The following is a 13,071-nucleotide window of genomic DNA, read 5'->3' on the forward strand; positions in this document are numbered from 1 at the left end:
AATGCAGAAGGGGACAAGGATCCTAGCTGATATTCAAAGGAGAAGTCACGTGATCTCCTACCATCTGTCGACCATAAATGGTATACGGAATGGTATACGCTACCATATCTCCTACCACAGAGGGTATACAGAATGGTATATTGCGACCACGGTCCTACCACAGATGGTATACGAAATGGTAGGAAGCGAAGGATATATAAGGACACTCATTCCTGTACTTAGTTTAGTTCTTCGCGATTGTCTTCGTCAATAAAGCATTGGTTACCTTTCTAGTTCAGACTCGTCAGCACTAAAACCAACAACTAAGTATACGTACTTAGTTGGCCTTGTTTCTCTACTTCGTCACCTTATTTGGATTACTTGTTTACGGAGCCTGGCTGGGGCGATATACCAAGCAGCGCATTCTTTACGGAGCCTTACTGGGGCGAGATACCACGCGGCGCATCACGACTCAGACCAGAAGGGTCATTATCGATATAACGACGACGACGAAGGACACTCAGGTGAGTGCCCCAACTGAGACTTAACTAACTAGAACCTTAGGTTACGATACGAAGAGAAGCTAGGTTGTGACACCATCGCTTTGTTGAGTTTATTGAGGCTACCTTAGTCAGGCTACTCACCTCTCTGCTCACCCTCTGCTCACCCTCTGCTCACCCTCTGCTCAGTCCCTACTCAGTGATCTGCTCAGGCTGCTCAGGGCGTGCTCGGGTCTACGCAGTGAGCACTAAAACGGAAAGAGAAAAAAGCCTTCGAGCTGTCTAGAAAATCAAGTACGTATGTGGACAGCCTCGCTAGTAAAAAGAATAATTATACCAAGTAGTGATCTATGGGTAAGCATTCATCGGACTGAAAAAGTTCATGGTTCAGACAATATATAGAAAGGATCCCATCCCCGTGCTGTTTTTTGCATTTCACCATGTTTTTCATTTTTTATCTTCCACATCCACACCTCGTTGATCTTGAGGGTTCCAGGAATTTTGGCAATATTGAGCGAGTATACCTCTTACAATTACTTTAGCTAACATTTGGCTGACCAAGTTCCTGGACAGTGGCCGCCCTGCAACTGGCTCCATTCAGAGTGAACCCAGTCAGACGGAACCCAGTCGGAATGGTCCCTTGAATATACCGTTAGTCTTCTTCTGCAGAAATTGTGGCGTGACTTTAGGGCCAGCTTTACCCTTTGGGCGAACATTGAGATTCCAGAAATGTATAAACGAGGTGGTGTGCTTCTGCTGTAAAAAGAAGCGCCAATCTGGGCGATTTGTGAGTACCCGCACGTAGTTTGGATGAACTGGAGGACAACGACCCGTATCGTGTGATCATCTCTTCCGACCTCTGGGAGATTCTATCAGTATTCTGGGAACCGACTGCATCAGATCTCGCAGTGGTATTACTTGATAGTTTCCTATATATCTGCCACCCCCCGCCCTTAATATCACCAAGCAACATGCAGACAACAAATCATTGGGCCGGTGACAACTTCCTGCGAAACGAGTTCATGAGCAGCGTGGAACTTGGACTTGAGGACTGGTTCCCCAGAGACACCAACACGGACAGCTCTACGGCCGCACCATTCTCCTTCCCGCATGCGAACTTTATCCAGACGATTGAATTGACACTCTCCTCGGAAACCAGCAGACCTGGTTTTCCTCGTTGGACTCATGGGCCAAGGCTGCTGTGAATACGCCGTCCGATATCGACCCGGATTGGGTCCGCAGAGCCCTTCGGCTGTTAGTCGAGGCGAATCCCGCAAAGGATGACCTGGCTGAATATGCACACTCCCTGGAATTTGCATGCAATGGCAAGGAAGCCAAGAAGTTCACCAAATCGCTCTTGAAAAAGAGATCATCAAACCTACGTCTATACAACGCATACGCACTTATATAGTGCCGATCTGAAAACACTTCGGCTGCGGAACATGTCTGGGGGACCGCACTCTCCATGAGCAAGAGCTTATCGGATCATTTTTTCCACGTCCAGCGATTCTCTTTCTCGACTGGAAAGATATTGGCCGCCTCAAATGACCCCCAACCATTAGCGAGGAAGCCCCTCATTCCGCAGCCCACGCAATCAGCATCTCTGATCCGGACTCCAATTCGAAATGCATTCTCGCGCGCCCCTAGGGGTCATGATTCAACCCTCTTGATCCGGTCTTCATTGGTCAGAAAGATCGAGGCTGTTCTAACAAGCAATTCTCGGCTTCTTACCTTTGGCCCATATCTGGCCAACTTTCCCCCAAACTGCATCTCCGATCATAGTCCAGGCGACATCAAAAATAAAATACAAATCACCGCGGTCGAAAGGAGCCTTGAGGCCCAACATCCCAAGAATCGCTGGGGGAGAAGGGGGAGCGGCTGTTTCAAACGCTGGAGATTGGTTAACAACTTGGCATGCTTCACAGGATCAATCATACCGTAATCAATGACAGTAACAGTTGAATGTATATAAGTAACGAAGAAATACCAGGGTTTACAAGCAACTGGCCACTACCTATAGAAGAACGCTTATATTGTGACGGGACATCGTAGTGCCCATTTTCGATTAGACGATTGGACAACGACGAGAGAGTATGGCCAGACGAGGTGTGGACAACTCGGAACGGAGACTCAGTGACTAGAGCATTCCGTGCAAAGTTTCATGCCCTGGACTCCATGTGCGACTCCTGGAGCTAGACTTCATTTCAAGCCCCTATTTAAGTATGGACACTCCGATATCTCCTGCAAGATGATAGTAGCAGGTGAGGGTTGGTGATTGGATATAGGTTCTCCTGGGCCCTGCATGTTGGCTAAAACGGACTGGCGGTAGTGCCAGCGTAGTAATATGTTAGGTACGGCGACACATGACTTACTAAAAGTCTGCCGTTCAGGGGAAACATATCCTCTGCAAAATCAAAGGTTCCTCCGGCAAACAAGGCGTCCGTATCGAGTTCTGATCGTCTAACCTGCCGAGCAGGTCGCAAAATAAGAGCTCGAGTATTGTCCTTGGTCCCTGCTCGGAGTCAGACCTTTTGAAATGGTTTGACTCCAGCTTTGAGCTCGCGTACATCTAGATATGTTAGCCTCGTCAGGACCCAGGGTGGCTGACTTACCCGCCCACGACTTAGGACACGCGTATAAAGTAGAGCACCGATATGTGACACGCCGGGCTCGAGATAGCCATATAAGCAAGCCGTGCTACCAAGAGCTGGTACCCAATATCGTTAATGACAGTACTGTGTCCCAAGAAGTCGACAGGAACAAGTCATCCATGTGGTGGCCTGTGGCAATTCGTTTTTATCGTTGAAGAATAAAATTTCCTGGATACTGGATCTTGGATACTAACCTTGTTTTAGCTAGTCCCAAGCCTGATAGGTCGAGAGGGCCCAAGGAGTCCACATCAGACTAATTGTGGCCTTCCTCGTTGAGGTCCATTTGCTCTCCAGCCAATGTCAATTCTGCCATATTCTCAATTGTCCTGTCAGTCTTGCTTGGGCCCTCGAATCACTTGTATCGATGACTGTGGCATCTCTTGTCTCTTAGCTCATTGCTGGTCTTGAATGATCAAAAAGCATCCAAGCTTCACTCTGTTCCTTGCTGTTAGGTCTTCCCATCTGGGAAGCCCTTGAGGTATGCTTTCGAAATCTTATCAGCATTGCTCACTGTGTGAGGAGCAGGACAAGGAATTTAGAAACGGTGTCTATTATTGAAGTCGATTCAGTGTCAAAAGATGATTTAGGCAAATCTGGTGGAAATGGATGCATTCTGGTTGGTTATATATTGCTCATATCTACACCATGCTCCTTGGTAACCCAACTAATTCAACAATGAACCACCCCCAGCTTCAAACTTCTCTACCTCCTTCAGCGCAGCATCCACGGTCTTAACGAGCTGCAAACTATCCTCAAGCCCAACACTAATCCGAATGATGTGCTGCGGCACCCCATACTTCGGCACCTTATCGCGATTCCAATAATTCGCCAACTGAACATACGGGATCGCCAGTGTAAAGTTCGTCCCGAAACTCGAGCCCTTGCACACGTTGGCAGTGTTATAGAAGTGTTCTGCGCTGTCTGGTCTGTGGAAGATTATGCTAAGGACGTTGCCGTAGCCACCGTCCTTGCGCATCACACTTTCATAATGCGTCGCTGTTGGCGAGATTGATGGGTGGTTCACTTGCTCGATTGACGGGTGCGCTTTGAGTAGGTCGACGAGGGGGATAGTGTTTTGGTTGCATTGTTTTATGCGCCAGACTGTGTTTTGACAGTTTTGACGGAGGGTGTCCATGTCGAGCGGGAAGTAGATGATCTCATATTGGGATGACAGAGCGGCATGGAGCTTTTCGTGGTATCGAGAGCTGGGATTGATTACGAGGCTGCAACAGTTAGTATCCGTGCCATACGAAAGTGGAGGAATGAAACATACCTTCCCCCAGTGACATTCGAAGCACCACTGAACGTCTTGGTCAGACTTGACATCATAACATCGACGTACGGAAGAGCATCGATGTTGACATATCCAGCAACGGTGTCGTCGCAACCAACTATAAAGCCGTATGTGTCTGCAAGAGAGCGGATCCGTTGCAGGTTTGGTGATGATAACTTGATGTTGCTAGGTAGTTCACAGAACAGAGCGTGAATTCTTTGACCGGATTTGAGAATGCTCTCCAGATGGTCTAATTCCTCTTCCGTTCCGTCTTTATACGTGAGGACTTCCCCAAAAGGACATCGCCGGAGAACTTCGACGGTTTCTGGGTACAGCCATCCGTACGCAGCAACCTTGGAGTTTACCTGAAGTGAAGACAGACATTTCGACAGTCCATAAATAGCGTTCATTCCATTGGGGTACAAGAAAACATCCTCAGAACGCACAGGTGGCTGTCCTGGCTTTTCCGAGGTTGCCAACTTTGCAATGAAAAACTGCACTTCCTGCAAGCTCGCAGATGCCAATTTTACCCTTGCAAAGGACTGCAAGCTTTGGCTGTGGTATGTCTTCTGAGCTCGGGTTTGGTACTCTGGCTTCGAAGAATCAGACTCAGAGTCAAGATAGTCGAATTGCTCTAAACAGAACTCCGCATGACGGCTTGATAGGCCTGTGCCGGTATCGCGCCAGAATCCCATTGCTGCCTTCCACTGGTCGGAGGGGAGTAAGACTGCGGTGAAGTTGGCCCAATTGGGATCTTTCTCTCCAGCATTTGGCTCGAGAGGCATGGTAAACCGGACTACCTCTAAGATAGACAGAGTCTCCGACGAGGCCGTCCTAAGGGTCTCGACACATTGTCGTGCGGCAGTAGCAGAAGAGAATACCATACAAGCAACGCTCTCGTCGGTTATCTGGAGCCGTCGCAGTACAGCAGCAGAGAGGTCTCGGACAGGCTTGTTGATATAGAATCTGGTGCATGTTAACTAACTGTCCCTTTACTAGCACTGAATCAGTTGTGTTTCACCGAGGATAGCTCCATTCAAGAGTGTCCAGTACCCATGGCTCTTTCCGGGACAATCCAATTACCGAGTCCCAAGTCGGTAAAGAAACACTAACAGCCTATTTGATGTCAATCAATATGCATTGCAAGTTGATGCGGTTCCCTAAACATCACTTACATGTCCCTCGCCTCGGGGATACATGTTGGCCTTGCCCATCGGCAGCGCCCGAGGAGCCTTGGGGGGCATCCAGGATTCCGGGGTTGGACCAGCGTCGCCCATTGTGATCTAAAATTAACTTTTAAATAAAACGGGAAATTGCGGTGCGAGGTATACAAAATTATGTTCAATTCCGGAACCAAGATCTAGGGAAATCTGGAGGCGGAACAAGCCAACTCTATATGTGCTCCGTATGAACAGAGCTGAAAAGGACCGGTACTCAAACAAAATCCTGCCATTATACATTGCCATTACCTAAAACTTTCAGCTCTACCGCGCAATTTCTGCAATGCATGAGCTGAACTTGGTGCACATAGATCGCCAAGGGGCGCGACACCGGCAAAGGAAATGATGTTCGGGATAGGTACTCCACACATCCATACCTTCAGCTCGCCACGTTGATCCGAGTTCGCGGTTTACTGGTGGGTCGTATCTGCTTGAACTCAGCAGTCAGCTCAGCTCTTGTTATGGCGTGGCTTCAACTGATGCATCGGTTGCTTTGCCACCGATTCTGGGACCGCGGCAGTCCGAAAAAACAAGAAAAAAAAAAAACAAAAAGTATATCTACTACTTGGAACTGAACCTTTTTCAAAATTTTCTGCTTCTCGTGGGGTAAACACCGTGTCTCCAAAACCATGGCTGCCAGTGCAGAATACCAAACTCAAGCCAAGGCAGAGACTACGAAGCGTCTTCTGGCACAGTTAGTTAACGAAGAGTTAGTGACTCTGCACTTATTTTTCTGCGCTGCATCTCAAAGGTTGAAAGGTCGCATTGCAGATGCGGGCGACACAACTCGATGGATCGAAGTCAGTCTGGCTAGTGACATCAATGCAGCCCCAGCCCAGCTCCTTTGGAGACCGGATGACTTTGAAGTTCCGGTCATCCTCAAGCGTGTTGATATCAAGGAGCTTCAAGAAGATGATCCAGGTGCTATTTTCCAGTTCATTGCACTGAGGTTTGATTGCGATGAGGGAACCAAGGAGGCAATCACCCTAGAATTGTCCAATTCAGCGGCCATGTTAGGTATGCTGTCCCCTCCCCCAAACAAGGCCATTATGTTGGATATCCGACTAACCAGGAAATAGAAGAATGGTTAGGAATGGCTGATACACAGCCACTGCCCAGTCTGAAGTCTTCATTTCTTGAATGGGAGAGATCTATCATTAAGGGTCATCCTACCCATCCGGTATGTATTCATCTATCCTTCTGTGACTGCTACTGCGCGCTCAGGCGTGGTCGATGGAAAGAGAGAGGATAGCTCCGATCAGACATCTGGCGTTCTCTCGTTGGAGAACCTGCGCGAGAATGAGAACGAGGGAGTTGATTGGGGCGATGCGTCGAATACCACGCCAGCGAAGTCGGCGTCGCCTCGTATAGCTGAGGCGGTGGCGGAAACTGGGCCCGATGCTGAAATGGTTGATGCCCCTCCTGCCGATGAATCTGGTATGGAAAGGGACTTAAGCGCCGGGGTGGTTCTCTGCTCGGCGTTCCAGGATGAATATTTCCATTAGCCAACGGAGCGAGCCCGACTCCACCAAGCTCCCTTGTCTCTCTGCTCACAGCCTCTCCCCTTGGCTTTCTGCTTGGGAACACTTATATGATCCGGACGCTGCCACTATGCACCTCGGATTTTAAAAATTTTTTTAAACATGATACAGCAAATACTGCAGGCTGCTCCCTCTTTATATTATTTTCCACCTCCATGCCCTCTTGCGATGAAGGCTTGCAGAGACTACTTGCTCCTATCACCAAGTCAGACATTCCGTATCCGCTCAATATTTTCCAAACGACCTTCAACAGGACATATGATGTGCTCTACATCTGCATCTAACAAGGATCCGATTCCATTTAGTTATAATTGCAATGACGTGGGCATGGGTTTCAATTCACATGCTTATACTAGCGGACGCTGGCTTCGTCATGACAAGGAGGAGCGAGCCTCACGTTACATCAGTTTCGACTTTCAAGCCCTTTGTCACAAAATCCTTGAACTATCACCGGGAGCAAGCACAATCACAAGATGCCAAAAGCTCAAAGGAGGCTTCAATAGGGTCTTTATTTTTGAATTGAACAATAACAAACGGATGGTGGTGAGACTCCCATTCACGCTGGCTGGGCCGGCACTGTTAACCACCAGTTCCAAAATCACCACAATTAGATATTGTGAGTTGGAGTCTGGATTTTATTGGTTGTTCCAGTTAACGGTTCACTGCTCCTCTTAGTGCAGATCAAAACTACCATTCCTATACCAAAAATATTCGACTGGAATTGCGATGCCACGAGTATCGACAATACCATTGGCAGCGAATATATCATCATGGAGCATGCTGCTGGCATCCAGTTTCACAGGAAGTGGCAAGAAATGGCTGGTGATCAACGTGTTAGATGCATAGACGCCATCTACCAGAAGGCCAAAGAAATGGCTGACCTACAATTTCCATCTTTCAGGAGTCTATACTTAGCCGACAGCCCAGTAAGTCCTAGCAACAAACAAACCTTAGACGAGAAGTTTTGCATTGGACCACATTGTGGAACTAGATACTGGGACTTTGGGATCGGAGAAGACGGGTGTTATCTTGACACAAATCCAAACCAGGGATCTTGTGAGTTGCTTAGGGAACATCAATAATTGAGTTCATCGCTAACAAGGGACTAGGAAACGATCTCGCAAAATACTGCGACGGCCTCGTTTATGCTGGTCTCTCAAGACTACCTTCTGTGGACTCCGATGTAAAAAGCAGGCCGTTCTATCATGGCTCAATTGAAACACACAGGAAGCTAGCACACGCGCGAGTTGTGCTAAAATACATGTCTGGAGATCCTCGAATAGCGGCTTCCGCAAACCCGGTATTATTTCATCCAGATTTCCATAAAAGAAATATCTTTGTTTCGGAAGACGATCCTTCCATAATCACAGGTATTATCGACTGGCAGGCTGCGAGCATTGAGCCAGCTTTTTGGTATTCTGGCGAAATACCATATTTTGTGATGACTTTTTGTTTCAGGAGATGAAATCTGCTCTCAATTTCTCACATCAAATCATGTTGAAAGCTCACTGGTGACTTCCTGGTAGATATTATCAGTATATTGGTGTTGACCTGGTACAGCACTGGCAATGGATCTCAGACTCAGATGAGACAGTCCGTTTCCTGTATACATTTTTTAGCTGGTGGTGTGATACCCATCATGGCAAGAATGGTCAGCACTGTCCAGGCATTGGATACAAGAGTTTGCTTGAGTCATTCTGGAAGTATTGGCATCTTGTTCTGAAACAGGAGTAGAGTTGCATTCGGCGCGGTTTGGCGCGGATTAAGCCGCAAAAGCCGCAAGATTCCGCACTATGCCTATTTAGACATACACTAAACTAACTGCAGTTAAAGTCGGATTGGATTGGATTCGGATTCTATCGTACGGCCTTTTTATACACAATCTGGCGGCTGTCAACTAAGCGCAAAAGGGAAGGTCGTTGCGAAAGAAGATCAAATAGATAAAAGGAATACAGAGTGCATAGTGCATGTATGCGGGGGGCCATAGTCAAAGGATGCTGGCTGCATAGCCGTAGTCCCCCGTTCTTATCATCTCTTCTGGCCAGCCAGCCAGCGAATAAGCCCTATACCCTAGTACGTGCTCCAGTGACCCTGCAATTCGAGCTACCCCGTTCCTGATTGGACCGTCTGTCTGTCTCCGCGTCTTCACTCGCTCTCATACTCCCAAATGCGGGGTATCACAGGGACCCCGCGTGATCTCCACCATACCGACCTAGGAAGGGATCTTTGCATCTCCCCGAGACGGGGACAACATTGGATCGCATGAGCCAGAATGAATTCGACTTTCGATCACAACAGTACCCGCAGCACATGCTTTCATGGCACCGCAACAATGCCTCCGCGCTCGCCCTATAGACAACCACGCATACGAAAGTCCCGAGGCCGCGGCCTGCGGACGACGAATGGATGGTGAGCGCCTCCTGCATTCTGACCGTGTCGTGCCTTTGTTGACCCGATAATTGCAGCATAACGTGTCGAAAACGGCATCTGAAGTGTGATGAGACCAAACCGATATGCGGACCTTGTGCAAAAAATGATAAAATATGTGAATACGCCACTTTGGGCCGTCGCAGCACCAACGTCCCGGCCTCTGACGGGGCCATTAGTGATGCTGTCCCCGCGCCAACTTCGCAGCAGACAGCGTCTCCAGAGATTAATGATCATCCATCAAGTGGTGTGATCCCAGATCCTGCGCCCAATGAACCTCTTCAAACCACTGACTTGTCCTGGACTTGCTCTGAGCCGGATGCTAACCGCCCCCCGCCAGCGCTATTAGACCACCTGTCTGCGGATGCCCTAGCTGCGAACCAAAGTCCGATAGCCCTGCAAAATACCTACCTGTCACCCTCCAATGCATCTTTTGCGGCGGTGCGATGGCTCGGGTTACTTGCAAGTGACGCTGCCAGGGACAGCCCACAGCTGGCGACTATCCCCAATTCCTACGCGAACCAAAATCCTCCGTCTGGTCACTTTAGTGCTAATGGTCTGATACAACGCAGCTCGCTGCAATATGCGACCCAGGTGCTGGAAAGCCCTCCTGCCAGTAACGCGAGTCATGACCAGACAGACTCCAGTGCCCCGGGAGACGTTACGCTTAGGGAGAAACGGATTTGGCAGTCACGGGGGCCAATAGAGCTATTAGAGGCTGAGCAGACTCTGTTTGAATATTTCGTGCATCAAGTGAGCCCTTGGGTAGGGTGCTCTTCCCACGCTTGCGACTTCGACAGCCTAACAATCCCTTCTCGCAGATCGATCTTTTTGACCCCACAAGTCAGTTCTCTACATTTGTTGCACATCTAGCGGTAAGCTGATTTGTGTTTATTGGTCTTTTTTTTTTTTTTTTTTTTTTTCCCTTGAAGATTGATTTGACGTTCCCAGATACACAATGCTGGGCTTATGAATGCTATACTCGCTCTTGCATCCCGGCATCTTGCATTAAATACTTGGCTAGATAAAGATAATATGCCAAATAAGGAGGAAGCAGCTCTTCAATGTTATTATCAGACTCTTTACTATGTGCAAAGAGCCATGCAATACCCCAGCTACCAGACAAGTCTGGAGCTCCTTGCAACGACACTCATCATTTCCGCCTACGAAATGCTTGACAATTCCACCAACGACTGGGAACGGCACCTTGAAGGAGTCTTCCTGATCCAGAGGTCCCAGACCATCCATGGAGAATCCGGTGGACTGCATTCAGCCGTGTGGTGGGCATGGCTCTGCCAGGACATCTGGGCCGCTTTTCGAGAGAAACGCAAGACCTTTACATTCTGGGTGCCACAGAAACCACTTTCTGTACTATCACCGCATGAACTCGCTACGCGCGCAATCTACATTACCGCAAAGGTACTTAGCTATTGTGCTGACGCCACAACCGAAGAAAACATCCAGGGTCAAATTCATGAGGCAACCCGTCTTCGCACCATGTTGGATGATTGGCGAAAACATCTGACTATCGAGTTTTTACCATTGCCTCTCGGTTCGCGTGAACAATCATCTTGTTTTCGACCAATCTGGATCCGCCCTCCTGCATTTGGTATGTATCAGACATCGGGCCTACACTTCCATAAACTGACACGACTATGTAGCTGTGGCGGTTCAGTTCTTCAGTGTCTCACACATCCTCTTACTTGCTCACGAGCCCAGCATGGGAGGGCTTGACCAGTATCTCGGACGACAGAGTGTAATAAGGCGATGTGTGGAGAATATATGTGGCATTGCTAAGACTTTAAAAGACGCCGCTTCTAGCTTGATGTCATCGCAGGCTTTGTATATTGGTGCGTGATATCTTGTGATCTATCCAGACAAGGTGGGGAGGGGCTAATCAAGGCATAGCGGGAATCTTTACGCAAGAGAATCATGCCCGAGAAGCTATCTTGGAGTTGCTGGAGTCCTGTCGAGAGCGAACTGGCTGGCCAGTTAAATCTTTGGGGATTGAGCTACAGCAGCTTTGGGAAAGCATTGAGCCTGCCAAAGCCGCAGCAGCCGCAAGAGTGTCTGTGTAGTATATTCCTACCGATTTGATATCTTTATGCGAATAATGCTTCTTTTCTATGCCTCACAGGTCTATATTCCAAGCAATGCTCCCTTTACTCCCACTCCAAGTTGGACTCTCCACAATCGGTGCTCATTGAGGGCAAAAATTTCCCCATTTCTCCCAAAACAAAAGTTCGCAACACCACCGCCAATTAAGATCCGACCCAAAAGAACGCCCCCCGGGGACCAGATATTTATCCCATCCCCACAGCCACTATAGACATTCCCATTGAGGTCGCATTTGATCCCGTCTGGGACCCCCTGGTCTGCCATAGCAAAGACCCGACGGTTTGTGAGAAACGGCTCTCCGTGATACATAGCTACATCAAAGGCGTAACTAAATAGAATCTCACCATTAGTAATTCAGACCAAATACAAAAATACAGCATGGGAGGGGGGAGAAAGCTTATACATTGAAGATGCTCGCTGATCATCAATCGTCCCATCACCATGAACCCGGTCAGTATCCGTGATATAGACAACCTTCTCATCCGGCGAGAAGCAGATACCATTCGGTCTCCCAAATCCATCTGCCATAGCCCTAATACTCCCATTATCCGGACACCACCGGTATACCTGATTCGGCAGACACGGCTTTGGCCGATATCCCTGCTCAGAGCCGTAAATGGGATCTGTGAACCAGACCGAGCCATCTGTATGCACAACCACGTCATTGACAGAATTAAACAGCCGGCCAAGGAAGTCCTGTTTCAACAGTTCCGATTGATACGGAGTGACGGTGGACATGCGGTACAATCCGCTTGGTTCAGTCATAGACCCCTGTGCACAGAAGAGCACGTGGTGCTTGCCATAGTTAATGCCTCCGTTGGCCATGGGGATTTTGGTGGGGATTTCCTCGCGGGTAACTACTGGATTTTGACTCAGATCAACACGGGTGATGTGTACTTTTTGCTGTCCATTCAGGCCAGTGCATCGGTTGCTGGTGGTGAAGAGGTCGTTTGTAATAGGGTTGTAGACCCCGGCCTCGTGGGCGAAAGGGTAGTCATGGTTCTCTGCTAGTAGCTCTAGTGATGGTGATGGGCCAACAATTGCACTGAATCGCTCGTCATGGCCCTGAAAGGACGTGTTGATGGTTTTTGACATCTTGTGATGCACTGGTTTGTAGTTTTTTAACCGATGCTGCTCCAGTGGGGAGAAACAAAAAAAAAACTGGTATAAGGTCTGTTGTACGGTGACAGCAGAGTCAAGGAGCTTGTAAATAATGAGGAGAATAACAGAGACCGATGCAGCTTTGAATGGTGCCAATGGCTGAGGGGAGACAATTGGGATCTCGAGGTTGGTGGGGCAGCCCCAGTGCTCGTCTCGGGGACATCTCCGATCGTCCCTAACCATACCATCCCCATTGTAGCT

The 13,071-nt window shown here is 48.6% G+C and overlaps 4 protein-coding genes across 4 annotated transcripts; 2 read left to right on the forward strand and 2 right to left on the reverse strand.

The window, feature by feature from the left end:
• Positions 1-3,794: 3,794 nt before the first annotated feature.
• On the reverse strand, positions 3,795-5,680 carry ASPGLDRAFT_35669 (uncharacterized protein; the record flags this gene model as incomplete). Its single annotated transcript, XM_022544591.1, has 4 exons — positions 3,795-4,353; positions 4,404-5,369; positions 5,425-5,519; positions 5,579-5,680. The coding sequence occupies 4 exons, from the start codon at positions 5,678-5,680 to the stop codon at positions 3,795-3,797; spliced, it is 1,722 nt and encodes a 573-aa protein (XP_022401107.1).
• Positions 5,681-6,252: 572 nt separating this feature from the next.
• ASPGLDRAFT_82375 (uncharacterized protein) lies at positions 6,253-8,588 on the forward strand (the record flags this gene model as incomplete). The annotated part of the gene is made up of 5 exons (XM_022550163.1): positions 6,253-6,640; positions 6,848-7,060; positions 7,418-7,780; positions 7,816-8,090; positions 8,274-8,588. The coding sequence occupies 5 exons, from the start codon at positions 6,253-6,255 to the stop codon at positions 8,349-8,351; spliced, it is 1,317 nt and encodes a 438-aa protein (XP_022401108.1). The 3' UTR covers positions 8,352-8,588.
• Positions 8,589-9,496: 908 nt separating this feature from the next.
• ASPGLDRAFT_66640 (Zn(II)2Cys6 transcription factor) lies at positions 9,497-11,669 on the forward strand (the record flags this gene model as incomplete). Its single annotated transcript, XM_022549042.1, has 6 exons — positions 9,497-9,573; positions 9,630-10,344; positions 10,413-10,466; positions 10,543-11,200; positions 11,253-11,441; positions 11,500-11,669. 6 exons carry the CDS (start codon positions 9,497-9,499, stop codon positions 11,667-11,669), a joined length of 1,863 nt encoding a protein of 620 aa, XP_022401109.1.
• A 61-nt stretch (positions 11,670-11,730) lies between these two features.
• Positions 11,731-12,804, reverse strand: ASPGLDRAFT_66641 (SMP-30/gluconolactonase/LRE family protein; the record flags this gene model as incomplete). The annotated part of the gene is made up of 2 exons (XM_022549044.1): positions 11,731-12,037; positions 12,113-12,804. 2 exons carry the CDS (start codon positions 12,802-12,804, stop codon positions 11,731-11,733), a joined length of 999 nt encoding a protein of 332 aa, XP_022401110.1.
• Between the last annotated feature and the right edge of the window lie 267 nt (positions 12,805-13,071).

The sequence above is a fragment of the Aspergillus glaucus genome (assembly GCF_001890805.1).
Source record: "Aspergillus glaucus CBS 516.65 unplaced genomic scaffold ASPGLscaffold_10, whole genome shotgun sequence".
NCBI lineage: Eukaryota > Fungi > Ascomycota > Eurotiomycetes > Eurotiales > Aspergillaceae > Aspergillus > Aspergillus glaucus.